The sequence below is a fragment of the Rhopalosiphum maidis genome, chromosome 1 (genome assembly GCF_003676215.2).
Source record: "Rhopalosiphum maidis isolate BTI-1 chromosome 1, ASM367621v3, whole genome shotgun sequence".
Lineage (NCBI taxonomy): Eukaryota > Metazoa > Arthropoda > Insecta > Hemiptera > Aphididae > Rhopalosiphum > Rhopalosiphum maidis.
This window is the reverse complement of record NC_040877.1, coordinates 88,748,194-88,766,173: the sequence shown is the minus strand read 5'-3', so window position 1 is coordinate 88,766,173 and position 17,980 is coordinate 88,748,194. Positions and strand designations below refer to the sequence as shown.

General features: G+C 28.1%; 2 protein-coding genes across 13 annotated transcripts; one reads left to right on the top strand and one right to left on the bottom strand.

Annotated features, from left to right (window-relative positions):
• Positions 1-47: 47 nt before the first annotated feature.
• Positions 48-14,446, bottom strand: LOC113559368 (endoplasmic reticulum metallopeptidase 1-like). Of its 5 annotated transcripts, none has more exons than XM_026965100.2 (15): positions 14,388-14,446; positions 3,789-3,864; positions 3,119-3,704; positions 2,799-3,058; positions 2,614-2,734; positions 2,374-2,549; positions 2,183-2,312; positions 1,868-2,097; positions 1,610-1,802; positions 1,362-1,546; positions 1,115-1,270; positions 846-1,054; positions 668-783; positions 415-590; positions 178-342 (listed from the first exon to the last, which is right to left on the bottom strand). In XM_026965100.2, the coding sequence occupies exons 2-15, from the start codon at positions 3,801-3,803 to the stop codon at positions 178-180; spliced, it is 2,718 nt and encodes a 905-aa protein (XP_026820901.1). In that variant the 5' UTR covers positions 3,804-3,864; positions 14,388-14,446. The 5 variants fall into 5 exon arrangements, with proteins under 5 accessions (XP_026820902.1, XP_026820901.1, XP_026820900.1 ...); XM_026965099.2 differs by lacking the exon at positions 14,388-14,446 and adding an exon at positions 6,776-6,856; XM_026965098.1 differs by lacking the exon at positions 14,388-14,446 and adding an exon at positions 4,631-4,771.
• Positions 5,669-15,929, top strand: LOC113559370. 8 transcript variants are annotated; one of them, XM_026965107.1, is made up of 3 exons: positions 5,669-6,522; positions 13,639-13,724; positions 14,267-15,929. In XM_026965107.1, exon 3 carries the CDS (start codon positions 14,406-14,408, stop codon positions 15,174-15,176), a length of 771 nt encoding a protein of 256 aa, XP_026820908.1. In that variant the 5' UTR covers positions 5,669-6,522; positions 13,639-13,724; positions 14,267-14,405; the 3' UTR covers positions 15,177-15,929. The 8 variants fall into 8 exon arrangements, with proteins under 8 accessions (XP_026820908.1, XP_026820906.1, XP_026820909.1 ...); XM_026965105.1 differs by lacking the exon at positions 5,669-6,522 and adding an exon at positions 11,302-11,379 and having other exon boundaries at positions 13,642-13,724; XM_026965108.1 differs by lacking the exon at positions 5,669-6,522 and adding an exon at positions 11,359-11,379.
• The last annotated feature ends 2,051 nt before the right edge of the window (positions 15,930-17,980 follow it).

Sequence of the window (17,980 nt, the reverse complement as noted above, 5' to 3'; positions counted from 1 at the left end):
ATATTATTTATTGTATAGGAATACAATCTATTAATTTAACATAGAAAAAAAAAAGATCATATAAGTAGTACCATAAGGAATTAAATTACATGATACCAGTCGAGTTTAATAATTGCGTATTAAACATCGTAAATAATTTATAATAACAAAGTCCAATTAAAATATAAGTGTTTGTGTTTACAAAGTATAAGATTTATAAGCCGAAGCCCAGCCAGTCGTAGTAGTCCATTGTGGGAGTTGATTAAATAATTTTTTCAATTCAGGTGTATACTGATGTGGACCGTGCATTCGATGCCCAGATAACCCAACTTCAATTTGAGGTCCCACATGAGTTTTTGGAACCTATTTAAAAATCAATATTAGTTGTATTTGCATCGGAACAACAAATATGTATTTATTCTATATGATATTTACCTCAATATCGATCCAAAAGTCCCATGGAATAATATCGTTGGCACATGAATAATACACAAAATAAGTAGGACGGCCGTTCCATGCTGGTCCTTTGAGAGGTTCGCCATTACTTAAACTCCAATCTTTCAACTTGATACCCTCGTACACTGATAGCATGAATGTTATATGGTCAGGACCTGTGCATCAGAAACACATTGTTTTCATATTAAAATGAATTAAGTGTTCTTTAAAATTGAAATAAATTAATACATACCAACTACAGAAAAAGAAAGCCTCTGAACATTATTTAATCTGTGATCTCTATATGTTAAATTAAGACTCAATGGTATATCAACATCTAGTGGTTTTGTATCAATCCAATGAGTTTTCCTAAAATATTCAACAGTTTAAAATTATTTATACATACAAACTTACAGACTAAGCCAACAAACCATATAAATGTTATAACTGGTATGAAGTAAGGTAGTCCACAGTACAGTTCTTTATTACACTCATCTTGACTTATTTGACGGGCATTCATCAATTCTGGTGCATGCCTGACGACCGATTGTGGACTATTCACATCCAGATTTACAATCCACAATCCATTCTGATGGTCCCTCAGTGAGCCATTATAGCCATAAAAACTGCGTTCAACATGCTAAAAATAATAATGAATCAAATCAAAATAATAAATCAAGTTATTAAAAAAAAAATTTACCGCTATCATAAACCGCTGAGGTGCTAAATTATTGGGATCACCAGAATAAGGAAATCCGAGCGGCGTAAATACTAATACTAGAAATGAAACGAATAACACAACAGTTAGCGAACTAAACACAGTGTACACTTTTTGAAGTAGTAACACCAACGGGTTCTGAACAAAAAGACAAATACGTATTAATATTAAACATAAGTTTGTCAAAAGTTATCACTTTTATTATTGTGCCAGCTACAATATAACTTACATAAAAACTGAATACAAGTGTAAACATAGCTGATGTGATGAGTGACATAACTGATTCAGCATGATTTCCAGATCCTGATCGACCCATGATAGGGACCACTAAGAGAAGTGCTGCTTGTATCATGTAAGCAGATAACACAAATGGTACTAGCATACAGCCCCAATGTAACCACAATACTTTATAGCCTAATTATTACAAAAGTCAATTTTAATTTTAGAAAAATATTTTTAATTAAAAAAACGTTGTACCGTAATCATTTTTCAGTATGGTGTTATGTAATAAAATACTGATTGTGTTGCAAGTAACAAAGAGGGCAACTGCAAATCCTGACCTAATACGCAATAATACACATAGCAAAAGAATCATAATGTACAACAGTTGATTGCCATCACGAGAAATGCAGTACATTAAGGACTGTGGGTAATGGGTTCCTTTTTTACCCTGTGAACAAAAACAATTGATGATTTTAAAGTATTTAATTAAATCTGTATATTTAATAGCCTTACCCATAGGAATTTACGACCGAATAAAACCAACAAAACCATTGGTACTAAAACAGTTGGTGTAATATATAAAAATAAGAGCCAAGCTGGTTGAGCAAACCAGCTCAAACGGCGATCAAGAATCACAACAGTAAATGATAATACGGCTATCGTGAATAGAGTTGCTAACCATATTAATACAATTAAGCTTGAGCACTTAAAACATGATTTAAAATAATCTTTAACACTAAAACCTAAACAAAAAAGGTGCATCTTAACCAAATAATATGTGACTATGTCAAATACATTTTAAATGATCAATGTAATTAAATATTTTACCTGTAACATGAGTATGACTAGCATTGTACAAAATTACTAGTAGAGAAATAATAATGACACTGATATTGATTATATCAGATAATACTTCACTCCAATGAACAATAAATATACCCAAAAAATCAAAAAACACCTATAAAATAAAGTAATTAACGTAAATATCTATAAAAATAAATATATAATAAATTATTTACTAAATTTCCCGTGCTGTACTTTTCAACATCTGAAATTTGTACCGAATTCACTAGTTTTAAAATTAAAGGTAACATGTTATCTCCAGTCCTTTGAAATGTACCAAGAGGAATTTTATCTACCGTGTCTAACTTAGTATGGTAAACATAACCATTAGCTGACCAAGCAAAATCAAGACCTTAAAGAAAAATAATAAAATCTAAAGTTAAAAATATTATTATTTAATAATTAAATATGCATACCAGAAACACGACCAAAGTCACGAAATATTCTATAGTCAGTATCGCCTGGTATGATGCCACTTTGAAATATTTCCTGAGCCATAGAAGAAGCCAAAGGATAGGGTACAGTATCTGAATAGGCCTAAAAATTCAAAAAAACATATTTAATTCAATAAATTTAACCAATCGTGAATTTCAAGTTTTACTTCCAAAAGCCACGGATGATTAGGACCAACTTGAAACAGTATTTCTTTACCGCCAGCACCACAAGCTTCCATATTGATGAATGCCCGTATACTAGAAGCCCATTGATGTTGAGTAATGAACCCATGTGATGCTTGCATCATATTTTCTTCAGCCCCATTGAAAAGAAAAATGATGTTATTTTTTAAAGGTGTTTTAAGGCGTGATATTACACGTAATAATTCTAACATAATGGCACAACTAGCACCATCATCACTTGCTCCTAATAAAAAAAAAAATTATTTATAAAAATTAAAAAATGTTAATCTTTTTTTTATATTACCAGGGCTGTCCACTACTGAATCAAAATGGCAGTTAATCAACAAACTATGACGAGACGTTTGAACAGGACCAATTTTAACAACAATATTTTGTACATTCCTATATACATTCGTCATTCCATCAAGAAATTGCAATGAGAATGCTCCACTAACCCTTTGTAGATCCCATTCAACTTTATGTAAAGGATCAGCTTGATTAATAATTGACTTAATTTCATCTAATAATAATTGCACTGCTAAAATTTCATTTTCTTTGCTTCCTACAGGCCTAGGTCCCATCGATGTCAATTTAACTAAATGATTTCTGGCTCTTTCCGCAACAAATCGATCCGGATAATTGTGTTCATTAGATATTGTCACAGGTTCGGGTAAACTTTTTTCTAGTATAGCTAAAACTGTATAAATAGCAACCGAAATTACAATACATAATAAAAAATGATACGATCCTGCAGGTATTGATCGTATTCCTTTAGAGTTGTTCTCATATTTGAATGCTGCGTCCTTCACATGTTTTGGTAAAATATCATATTGTTTTGATGATTTTGTTCGGAAACGTAATTTTGAATTAAAATTTGAAAATGGTTCATTCTAAACATAAAATATAAATATTTATGTTATACATAATATATTTGAGTATATTCTAATAGCAAAAATAATAAAATGTTTCATTACTTTGGCACGAATCATGATTAGTAAATCCTTTGTTGCTTAGTAATTGTTGGCTTGAAAGTGTTTCTTGGTAAACATCCTGATAACAATTAAATATAATATAGAATTTAACAATAGTATAATATTATAAGCTAATTATTTGTTGCTTAAATAGAATTTATTTGCATATATGACTAAAATTATTAAAATCACCAAACATTTAAAAAAATCAACATATTTATCAAATATACTTTAGTTTTACTCATCAGGTTTCATTATTTCAACGTCTTATATAAAATACTCCATTAAAATAATCAATGTAACTAAACAGCAAAAAAATAGTCTATTTTAAAAACGCTATCATAATATTAACTATTTTTACAATGTTTTTATTATTGAAGCACAAATAAAAAAAGATAATAAATATTAATATTAATAAAACGCTTTGTTTGAATATAATCGAATGAAACATTGAATTTGAAAAATATGATTTAATCAGCAAAACTTTAAATGCAATATTTACAGGTTTCAGTCAAATAATGTAAAATTATACTTCATTAATCGACGCTTACCCAAAATCGTTAAAGGTAAGTGAATGTTAATATATTTTTTTTTAATAGGAATCGTTTTACTCTACGCAAGTCAGTCTTTGAGGTTTCAATACAGACAACTGACGTCTGATTATATCTGAATAAATAATTGGAACGCGACTACGCGAGTATTGCTTAATAGCGTTTCCTTTGTGACTTAAGCATTAGTAATGTAATGTAATATAAAGGATTCCGTCGTAACAAATGACAATGTATTATCCGGTTATCGCCGAAACCACAACTGTACTATCAATTCAAAATAATATCATATTGTACCTTATCAGCCAACTTGCTTGTATCAATTATCCATTCGTATGTTTGTTATACATGAATATTCTGCACTGAGATAGATAACAACTACTGGAGCGCCGACTCCGCTATGTTCATAATGTAACAGAAAACGAGCCGTGTCGAATACCGATACCCCCACCATCAAATGACAAATTATTTAAATGCACATTACTTAACACTGGATTTTAGTAAACTTTAACTTAACGTTTTACAGTAACAGAATAATCGTAACAGATCGAATTTGGTATCAAAATTGTTATCTTGATGTTGGCTTTATATTGATATATTTTAATATGAAATAGTTTTTAATTTATAAAGAGAAATTAGTTAAGAAATGATTATACTAGAAAAAAATTATATTCATAACCAAGATAACAAATATAATAAAATGTAAAATAATAATTAAAAAAAAATAAATACAAATTTAAATTATTTACAAATCTTTAAATAATATTAATTTAGTTAACTTGGTTCTTAAGGAAAATTTATTTTTAAGTACTCGACATATTACATAAATTCTTTTTCAAAATGGCTCGCTCTAATATTAACAAACCTTTTACTAATTAAATTAAATAATATATATTCATGACTAGGAGTCCCTAAGACAACATTTATAAGGTGTGTGCCAGGAAAAAAAATAGTGTATTTTTACTTAGTATACTTCTTCTAGCACATTCTATAACATTTAGTTTTTAATTATTAAAAAAATTTGTTTTCATTGACAACAATAACCTGGAACGCTTTTTCCAAGAGTACAATTAATATGACTGATTTTGAAAAATTAATTAATTTACTTTAAACTGACTTTGTAAATGTTAAATTATTTATATAATTATGGTAAAATTGATTTTCCATTAACATACTTATACAAAAATCACACACCACTTTTGACATTAATACTGCTAAAAATGTAACCAGAAATGTAATTTAATATTTCATTAACATATTCTCCTAAATGTGTATTTATTCAGTTGATCTAAAAATATGTTAATGTAATTTTCATTTTCTGAATCAGATTCTGCATATGTTTTCATTTTGTACAAATTCTATGGCTCTATGCTGTATGGATCATTAATGTTGTATTGGTGTGTAATTTTAATTATAAAAATTTATTAAATTTAATAGTTCAGTAAAATGTGTTACATTTCAAAAAATTGATTTTAAATCAAAGTGGCCGAATCATCCTATCTCTATAGTTGTGTGTATAAACTACGGGTTTTTGCCATTCGGTGGTGGGGGTAAAACGCTCAATGGGACAGTTCGTTTTTCGGAACAGAGTTCGCACTCCAGTCGTTGCTATATATCTCAGTAATATTCTGCGGTCGTTATCAGAAAAACGATTCCAAAGATTAGAATATTCTAATGGAAATCGGAAGACACACCACTCGATTCGCGTCAAGAACGAACCTCGGCGGTCGACTTGTGCGCACTGCGCCGCGGTGGTGCGGCTTCACCAAATTCGCTACACAGCAAGCACACGATCCGATCGACGGAAGATCGTTTGTGGGGACGACAGACGACGTCGGACGAGCGTTAGCTCATGGCCGACCTGACCGTCGTCGGCGACAAAAACTGATCGCGCCGCAGAGGTTCCTAATGGAGTTACAGTGGTTCATAAACAAATAATATGATGATAATGTTAATACAAACAACGTCGTGAAAATATAAAAATAAATAATGCGTACGTGATTTTACTCCGACCGTACATAATACATAAATTGTATAATTGTTAAGAGTAAAGGCCAAATCCGGTTACGAGTTTACGACACGGCTATTAGCGATAAACATATTGCATATTGTAAACATTGAACACACACTTAAAAATAAACCAACAGCAGTGTCGAATAGTGCGGTAGAAGTCGTCTGAAGTATAACAGGTATACCTACCAAACAAAATTTTATCTATAAAAATAAAAAAGTATTGCATCAATCCACCTTGGATAATTGTATACATTAATAATATTATCGGTGCATTTAAATGTTTTTTATTGAATTTGATTTATAACGACAATTATTAGAAATTAGAATACTTATCTGAATACTCTAAACGTTAAAAGCTAAAACGGTAATAACGAATAACGAATAACGATTAAAAATTAAAATTAAAAATACAATATTTCGGTTACCTACCTATACGACTACACAACATACAAAAGGTTTACTTCTCTCCTGTTGCCGGAATTACGACTTTGGTCATCACTCATCACTGTAACACTAATACGTATCTATAAGATCTAACTTTGTAATATGTAAAATATTGTATAGTATGATTTATGACACGCATAACTGTGTAGGATGGCAGTTGAGCAATAATGTAATTAGTTTAAATATTATATATATAATTTTACATCTATAATCGATTAAAATCTTGACTTTGGCATTGAAAAAAACCAGTTGCTGCGGTGGTGCCCTATCATACATTTGTTTTTTTGTTCAATGTCCGAATGTGTTTACCTATTTATAGGATAATACCAATTCGGCCTTCTGGTTATGATGAGAGGGAATGAGGGATATATTGTAAACAGTAAAATAACTATAATAAAAATATTACAAATTACGGACGTCATTGCTGTTTAATCGATTTTGAATGTATTTCGTCGTTGGGTAGGTCAATGTTTTAAAATTGGATAAACTATCCAACCATCGTTAGGGTGGTTTTTTTGTATTTATTACATTGTTAATTTGAAGGCGGAAATTTAAAAATAATATTTATTTTTGTTATTTAAGTGGTAAAAAAGTAAAACCACGAATGAATATTAAATGGTAGAATGATATTATTATAACATTATTATTTGGGTTGGAAATTATAGTATGTCCTATTAACTTATTTTAAAATATACATGCAAATGCAGTTATATCAAGTTACTAAAATATGAAAACTGCTGTTTTTAAAAAAAAAAAAAACATGATTCCTTAGCCTTGTTTTTAAACAATTCAAAACAACACGATTCTTTTAAAAATCTATTTTTTGTGTACGAAACAAGTTCATTCTGTTAATAGGTAGATTTTTTTTTTAATTGTCATCGACTTTATCTGCAACTCTATAAATAGGCTACACAAGTAATCACTTCATCTTCTCATATTTATAAAATCTTTAAAATTTATTTTTCATAAACTGACCAATCTTTCACCTCGGACCCAGGTTGTTTCTTGTTTCTAAGCTGTGTTTGCCTACTGTTCGATTACTTATCTTCTTTTCTTTTACGACTACGTAAAAATCACCTATAGATTAGGTTAGGCCGGTTAGGGTAGCCGTGACGCTGTCTTGAGTTATTTCTAATAGTTTTTTTTACAGAGTTATTACATAATCTTCACTAACTAAAAATTGAATAACTTATAACTATTATGATTTTTATATTATATAATAATAATTAATAAACATAATTGGGCAGTCTTAAATTGTATCAGTAATATTCTGTTTTCTGTTATTTATACATAATACTATAATAGGTATTTTTTATTTTTCCATTAGGTATTTGTTTAATCCTATAATAGTATTGCAACTTCATTTACCTACCCTTGTTTATCTCCAATATGTTTCATTCTAAAATCATCACTCCAAAGTCCAGAAATCTCAATCATCGCCGCATCAAGTTTCATAAGATATCAAGTTGTGTTGTCATGTTGATTTCATTTGTTGTTAAAATCTTCCTGGTTTTAGTAGTGTTTTTACGTTCGGATGTTCTTATTTTGGTTCAAATAATTTAATTTTTAATATTTTGTCTACCCTTTGAAATAAATGTCAATGGTTGACGACTTGAGAAGTCATCTGTCTTCTACTACCGGAATCCGGATTCCATATCCCATTGTTGTACCCCAATCCCACTATTATTGTTATATTTAACCTTCATTGCTTGATTATTTGGGAATTAATCCAGTGGTTTCTCGATGCCTTCTCCATCGTAGTGGTACCCCTTATTTTTAAACGATGTTATTTGATATTTAGAATAGTATAGAATGTATCTTTATTCTTTATACTTGATTCTAACAATGGTGCTCCATTACTAAATCAATTTTGGTCGCCTTTTACAACGGGCGCATAGATACATAGACTTCCGTGACTTGTGAGTGTATTTCAGCCCCATCTTTCACCCAAAAGTGTAATGTATCTTATAGTAAATTATGAAATATTTATTTAAAATTAAAAAGTTATAAAAAGTTGTCTTTATTATTAACAATAAAATGACACATCAAATAAATATAATAATTATACATTAATTATTGTTACCTAATCATCTTAATAAATAATTATTATTTTAGTATAAAGTATTTTTCATAAATTTTTTATAGACCGTGTAAGCTATAAACAGTATAATAGTATAAACCATAGTACATACGGCCATATCCTCACGTATCATTATATATTTAGAATTTAGAGTACCTAGGAAAGTATACGCTAAAGAAAACTTGACTAATCCAAATATAGTGAAAAGTTTTTAGTACCTATGGGCTATGAATAATAATTTTGAATTAAAACATAATAACTTTAATCAATATTTTTAATTTAAGTATTTAATTTCGTCAAAATATCAATTTTAACTGAGTTTACGTATGTATTTTTAGAAATTTTTAAATTGCCGTAATAACAACTTTTGAGGAACCAAGATTAGATTGACAAGCATGAACTAGATTTTTTAAATATCTACAAATAATTTTAAATTTTTCGCAATTTTGTGAATATTTTAATTTATATTTTATCGATTTCTTATAAGTTTTATAGGTGTACACTGTATATACTAATGGTTTAAGTGTTAACTACATATATAATGTATATTGTATACATATAGATTAATAATATATTGTAATTTATTAATACAGAAAATATTATAATATTTAATACATTTGTTAATTGTGCCCCCGATAGCAAAAGCCCTTAAGAGTTATGCAAAGTTTAACATAAATTATGTATATAGTACGAAAAAATGTATATTTTAGTCTGGATCAATCCTCATTTTACTTTGATCCCTATTTTATAAATTATATACCTAGTCATAATGAAATATCATTACCCTAATTATCATAACTCTGATTGTATCTATACATCATTGGTTCTTCGTATTAAAACAATTGTAATTAACATGTTCTCATTTACTTAAATTTATTACTTGTTATATGTTATAAGTTATAACTAAACAAAACATAACTATTGGGTAATTAATTATAGTAATTTAATAATAATAAGTAATAAATTATATCTATGTTGATAAAATATTAATTATCAAAACACTTATATAATTATTATGCATACTATTAGGCATAATATGTAAAATTATTAGCTTATCCTTGATAGATAATATATATGTTTCAAGTACCAAACTTAAGTATAGTTATTACAGTGAAAATTAAGCTAAACATTGTGCATAAGCTATATTATGAGTATAATAGGTATGATTATATACATTTATAATTAAGAAAAATAAAATAAACAATACCTAATTGTTTTATTTCAACATTTTTTATTTACATATAAATCATCACCTTTAATATAGTTTTATATATTATAGTTAAATTATTGAATTTAACAATAAAGTAAAATAAAAGAACATCTGAAAATCCGTTATCTATTATATAATATTTTATGATCTAGTGATTATTAATGACCTTATTAAAATTTGATAGTTTACATGCATGGCTAACAACCATCATTGGTTATTTCTTAGATCATATACAATGTTATGATTTAAGTAGGGTTACGTGGTTTTATAAAACGGTCAACACAATAGATATTTACCTCAAAAACATGAATTTATCATGCATTAATCATATTAACAAAAATAACAATAATTTTTTTTTAAATTAAGTAAATATTTTATACAATATGAAGTATTTGAAGTATTTCATAAGAATTAGAAAATTAAAATTGAGTGGCATGGCTCATCCCATTTGCCTCTACGATCACCATGGTCAGAATTAAAATGTACGAAAATAATCCATGCATCGCTTACTGCAGTCACGAATGACGTCTAAAGTAATAATCACGATTTAAATTCGTACTACACTACTACATAAATTTATTTTGATTTTATACAGCTGCTTAATTATTAATCAACTTAGATTTTATAATCCTATGTAATGATTAATGAAATACATGACTACATTCGTAATAAAAAAGTTTCAACTCTTAAATTTTTTTAAATTTATAAGTTTATTTAACAGTATATTATTATGTAGTAGTAAGAACCTACTTATAGTTTAACGATGTATCTGTTGGTCGTGAATTGGTTAAAATTTAAAAACTACATAACATAAAGTGAGAGATACAATAATTCATGTAATAACTGTAAAAAAAAACTATCATACAGTGAACGAAATAGTTCTAATTCATAATTAACACTATATATTATAGAAATTAATGTTCTGTATTTCCGTTAATTATGTAACTGTTTTGATTTAAAAAAAATTATGAAATTTAAAATTTATATTTCACTAGCTCAGTAAAATAATCACGATTAAAAAATGTTAAAGGCCTTTAAGCACTAGGAACGATATAAAATAATATTGGCGTACGAATATATGAATTACCCATAAACCTATTGTAATTTATAGCAATATGTAGTCTATATATGGTGGAGGGGGAATAAACTGTAACTCGTAGAAAAAAAATTACATTTTTTTGTTATTTTTCATGCTGTAATCATACAGAAAAAAGTCATGCATCATTCAGTAAATATTTATAATAAAATAACCAATATTTTAGAATTAACAAAACTGATCTGTATACACAGTAAAGTAGTGTAAGTATCGTTATTATTTTATCGATAGCTCAACTTATTAATTATTAATACATTAAAAATTAAAAATTATTATACATTTCTACAAATTAATACCTAATAAAATTCTTAATAATTATTTATTATGCTATAAAAAAAAATAATAATAATAATATTATATTTTAATTCCTAAAAGTGTTGCTAATTTTATTAATATTAGCAAATTAATTTATGTATATTATATATATATATATATATATATATACATATTTTTAAACATGATTATTTAAAATATTAAAAAACTATCTAAGAATTTACGTGTTATCATTGATTTTTGATATGTATTAATAGTTAATACAGTGTTTATAATCAATTATAATACAGATTTATTATAGGCATACTATAAAAAATAAAATTATGAATATTCAAAATAATATGTACTTATATTTACAAAAATATAACTTGTAACTCCAAGATATTTTGATAAATTTTACTATTTGTGTATAGTTTATGTCTTAAAAAAAATATAGGTAAAGTAAATAGATGTTTACTGTTTGCTGCATTGGTAGGTACTTAACATAATATATATTATACTTAAATTATATGACGTATCCATTACAATCGTTAACCCATTGGAATAAATCACATTGATTCAACTACAATATAAAGAACACTTGTTTGTTAATAACATGCAGATATTGCAAATAAAAGTATAGGTATACATTGAAATTGTTAATATGTAATATTTGTTTCTGACTTCTGTGTGATAAAAAGAATAACAGATATTACCATTACAATATTATCAATACGTGAAAGACGAAACGAACTTAGAAATAAATTCAATACAATTTCAATTGCATACGTTGATTTATATAATATACGAGTATGTATCAACACGTACTATTATAACTTCAAATTAAAATCGCGGAACTATAAACTGTAATGTAAAAATGAGGTATTAAATACATTAAAAATAAGTTTTTATAGTTTATAGTTTTATAAGTTTTTACATTAAAATTTCAAACCTTTAAAGTTTATTTTTCAATTTGGGAATCAGGTAAGCTCAAAGTGATATTTAAGTATAATTAGTTATTTGAATAAAGTTTCTAGATATTATATTTATAACAAAACCCAATAAATAGTTAATTTAAAAGAAAAATTACTATTTTATTAAATTTCTTTAAATTATAACTTGTTATTTCTTTAAGTTTATTAGTAAACGCTTGTAACCAAGTTTATTTATTTTTATAAAATTAACTATATAGATTTCTATCGCTTCGTCGATTAATTTAAATAAGTATATTTAAAAAATCATATATTAATTATTAAGTATATACCTATCGGCTATCATGCTCAAAAAGTTGTGTGCGAACATTTTATAAAATTATAGTAATATAGCTATAAAGAAATGAATATAGTGTAATAAATGTATTGGAAATAAAAAAACGGTAGTGCAAACGCGATATTATATCAAAATATACTATTTACTTAAATATTAAAAATGATTAAAAAATGCTTAGGTACTGACTTTAGTTTATATTTTAAAATACAATTATTTTGTTCGATAAAAATGTATATAAAGTCAGTACGTTACTATATAAAGTCTATAACATAGATTTTTGTTAGTTTAGTGTATTTGCAGTTTTTTGTGTACCATGCATGTTCATGGACGTTCGTTTTGATTCGCTTATCTCGCTTGTTTTGGATGTATTATGTATATGACTTTTGTGTGAATTGAGGTCAACATGTTTATTATTATATAAATTTATAAATCATATAGTATATTCTCTGGTATTATATAAATTTAGTTATTTATTATATAACGAGATAGATACAGGGATAAAATAATATTTTTTAGTTAGTTGGTGTACTTATGTAGAGACAATAGGTACACACTATGGCTAATATACTATAATAATGGAAATAATGTAGTACAGCCAACATATAAATTAGTTTTATCGCCACGTATTCATCATATAATATGTATCATAGAAGTATAATTAGAACAATTATTCCAAAAGTATGTTTTCAATGTTTCTCATACAAGGGCAAACAGCAGACTATTATTTTAAAGTATATTATATAGTTGTTTATTATTTACAATATTTATATAGTATTATAATTGTAATGATTACAATTTTTTATGAAAGATAAAAGTCATTGACACATAAGTATCAACACAAAAATAAAGAATTGACCGATATACTAATAGAAAAAACAGTTTCTTACAACTTTAATTTTCTTATAAGTTATAACTATAAGATATTATTTGTTTTTTTATAGCAGTGTCGTAGGCCCGTAGTCTAGAAGCTCTACCACAGTACCGCCTGCAATTTCAAATCAATTGTCAAAATAATAAGTAAATAAAGGTGTGTATTATAATAATTAATAACTTTATTGTTTTTAAATGTTTATTACTAATTTGATATTTCAATACAACTTAATCGAAACCTTGTAGTTTGTACATAAACTTACAATATTATATTTTGAACCCCGCCTTCTTATTTTATTATCACTTAGTCTGCATCAGTTTATTGTTTTTTATTTATTGTTATTATTTAATAGTCATTAAGTTGTAAAATAATGTTTAATTGATTTGATAAATAATTTCAAAGTTTATATATTAATACCTACACCTATATAGGCACTTAAACGGCTATACATATACTTATAGACACGCTTACGCATTTAAGTAAGCATATAAAAAAATAGTTAAACTCTCTGATGTACCTACTGAAAATGTTAAGTTTACTGAAGAGTGAAGGTTTCACTTATGTCAGGACTCGGGGTTTAATTTAATATAATATAATACAATATAATTTATATTCTCACCCCTCACCCTACATAATTATAATATTATAGATTAATATTTAGTATATAAATACTAATACTATTAACACTATATACACAGCATAACAACTGCGACAAAACGGATATTTAAATATTACATGCGATACCATTGATACCATCATCATGTATACAATATACACAGACTACGGAGGATTCGCAAGAAAAAATACGTAGATAAATACCTGCAATATACGTTGGACATGACGACGATGGAAGACAGTTACTGCAGTTGCAGTACGACGGCGCCGGACGACAGTTGCAGCTGTGATCGATCGATTGTTCACGTACTCGATTTGGCGACTTCGCGGTTCGAGGTCGTCGTTCGTCAACCGTCGTTGGTCCACGACAAACTGCCGTCGAAGAGATCACAACGTGTGTACAAATCGATGACTACGTCCGGAAAAACGGACGTGGTCGGCGTCAATGCGGTCGACCGGAAACGATTTACGACCAGCACGGAAGCGGACGTGCACTGCAACGATCGTGCTCCGACCCGGGATCAGCGCAGTCTGCACAGCAGTGAGATAGTTCAGACGGCCGACCGAGACTCGTGTAGCAGCGGTACTACAGATGGCCCGCAAGCTCCGAACCTGCAGGCTACCGATCCACGAGCTATCGACTTTTGCTCTTCCGAATTGCAGGTCACCGACCAACGGCGAGAGTCCAGGTTCTGCGTTACCGATGATCCGCATGCTGCCAAATTCTACGCTAAAGACTTCTGCGCGGTCATAATGCCGAATTGCAGTGACGAGTTTGACGCGGTGGACTTGACGGTAAACGACTACCGCCAGAGATCCGTTGACAGCTGGGAAGAGCGTGGGTCCACGATTGACTCGGCGCAGGTCCGATCAATGGAAAACGGGACGTGGGGGACTAGGGTACAGACTGATGATGCCCGGAAGCAGAAAATTTCGCTATGGACTAGGGTTAAAAAATGCATACGTCGCCGACTGTGCTGTCAACAATGGTAGATATATAATATATATATAAATGATAGATATAGATGTATAGTAACTAAGAAATAAATGTCCTTATGCTAAGAAAAATAAAATAATTAACCAAAATTGAAAAACAAAGTGTACCTGTATATTGACTTACGGCAAGATGTCTAAACTATTTTTTCATTTGATCGCTGTTCTTTTCCATACATTATTGGTAAGGTGCAAGGCCGTGCCATAGATATACCTAATAGTTTTCAAACCCTTTCGAGTATCGATAAAAGCCAAAAGTGTGGATCATTTCTGCTCAACCAGACGGTTACCTCGACGATGATTCTACTTTTGAATGATTTTCTTCCTAAAAAAAACTTAATAAAAGTATCAAAAGTTATTCGTTAGCATAAATGTATGGAGAAGATTGGTGATTTGACGAACAAATAGTTTATACCTCGAAGATATGTGTCATTTTGTCATTTAAGTTTTGAACCATGGAGAGTGGAAGGGCAAATGTTTTGATAGTAGTCAAGTTTTTTTTACCAATAACCAGCCAATTATACTACTTTTTGACATCCTCTTCTCTCTGAATTTCTTGAATATCAATCGAACAGTTTTTTTTTATAATTAGCTAAAAACGAATACCATAAACACAAAAACAGTGATGCTAAAGGCTAATAAAATAATAATAATATTGGTGTATCGCCTACATATTTTAAATTTAAACACAATAAAATTGTCAAATTGTATACTTAAAATGAACTTTTTAAGCTTTCATTTGATCGGTGGTTTTTTTTACATCGAAATGTAAATATAGTCTATTATATACTTAATATTTTGCGTGATTAAGGAGGCTTGCTATACCAAAATATTTAATATACTCAAGAGTATAGTAAAACAAATTGTTTTTGAAAATCATATTTTTATCACAATGATTACATTTTAATGATTATTGATTTATCATTATTTTTAAATGTACAAGCGTAAAGCCATAAAATAATATAACTATACGCTTATAAACCAACGGCCATAACAGTTATCAAATAGGATTTAAGAGGACGTCATATATGTGTTGTCTCCGTCTTATGAACGTAAAACACAGAAATTTGTGTTCAACGGAATCAATTTTATTATGTGGACTTTAAATATCAGAATAAATTTACCTATCATACTTAAAGGTAAGAATATTATCTAGGGCATCGCATAGGGTTTTATTGATAATTTAATTTTTAAGTGAGTTATAGTTATGTAAAATGTTAAAACTTTAAAATTCTTGCAATTCAACTAAAATTTAAAATAGGTATCTATAAAAGCCTATGTGATGACTCAGATATTATTACAATAATATACAATACATTTTTGAATATTGAATTGGCTTACAATATTGCAGCACTCCCTAAAAAACTAAGCCTGTACTGATCAATATTATGAAATACATAGGTACGTGAATTTAAATAGTAAAAATTATTAATATATATATTTAAGTATACAAAAATATTATGAGAAAATCTATGATAAAAAAAAGAAAGAAAATTTACATCTAAAAATAAATAAATTATATATAAATTAAATAATTTAAATATTTAATAAATCTAGGTGTTTATCATATAATTTAAGCAACTCAAAGCTTTTAAGTGATCAAAATTTATACTTAACGAACGACATAATCTTCACCTGGTGTGTAAGCCACTGTTTTGACCAAATACTTTTTTTACGTATGGTAGATTTTCGTTTACCAGTTTCAATATTGTGCTGTTAGTATTGATATTAGAGTGAACTGACCTATTATAAAATTTAAATGTAAGATTATTACTCAGGGCCCCACGTAGCCTTTTATTGATATTGTTATTTTTAAGTAAGTTATATGATCTTTTTGAAACTGTACATTTTAAAATGATCATAACTTACTTAAAAATAACGAAATCAATAAAAGGCTAGGTGAGGCCCTAGGTAATAATCTTACCTTTAAATTTTATAATAGGTCAGTTCACATCAATACTAACAGCACAATATTAAAACTGGAGAACGAAAATTTGCTATATCGCACGTGTGCAAGACGGAAACAACATATGCGGGTTCTACGTCCTCTTAAATTTAATTATAGGTAAATTTATTGAAAAATGTAATGCTAACAGAATAAAATTGATTCTGTTGAACTCAAATTTGTTATGTTTTACGTTTTTAAGACGGAGAGACACATGCGGGTATGACAGTCCTCTTAAAAGTTTTAGTTTTTATAGTCATAAGATCATAACAGTCTACTAATAGTCTAACTAATAAAGAAAGATAGATACAGCTATAGTGCCAAGTCCTGTACATAGCTAAACGCACATTGAAAAAACAGTACAACTTCGGTGAGTTTTAAAAGTGCTTGCAAAGTTGAAAAACATCCAAACAGGTATGGGGTACCAAAAACACCTTTGAAGTGTCTAGGACTCCCTAGATCCGCACTCAAGTCAATATCAACACTTTAATCCAAGGTGGGCAATGCACTATGTACCGTTTTTTGCACACAATCCATATTCTATAAAAATTAATTTTAATAGTCTATAGTAAGAGCACCGGGAGAAACAAAATAACAAATCGAATGATATTGATTATAAATGTTTTATTCAAACTAAATTACTAATATTGTATACAAATTATAAGTTTTCTACACAAGTAGAATTAATTATAAGGTAAAAATAATATTAATTTATGTAGGTACAATATTAAATTTAAGATGTAAATATGATATTTATATAGTTGTATACATAATAAGTAGGCTGAATCGGGTTAGGTATTATAATAAAAGCAGAATAATAATTCGTGTCAATTTAAAATTCTTGCATAATTATATTTTT

Coding starts and splice junctions, on each gene's coding strand:
- LOC113559370 (XM_026965107.1), top strand. CDS start 14,406: ATGACGACGATGGAAGACAGTTACTGCAGTTGCAGTACGACGGCGCCG.
- LOC113559368 (XM_026965100.2), bottom strand. Junction 1,803..1,867: donor TCGGTCGTAAATTCCTATGG/GTAAGGCTATTA, acceptor TTTTGTTCACAG/GGTAAAAAAGGAACCCATTA. Junction 343..414: donor ACTTTTGGATCGATATTGAG/GTAAATATCATA, acceptor ATTTTTAAATAG/GTTCCAAAAACTCATGTGGG.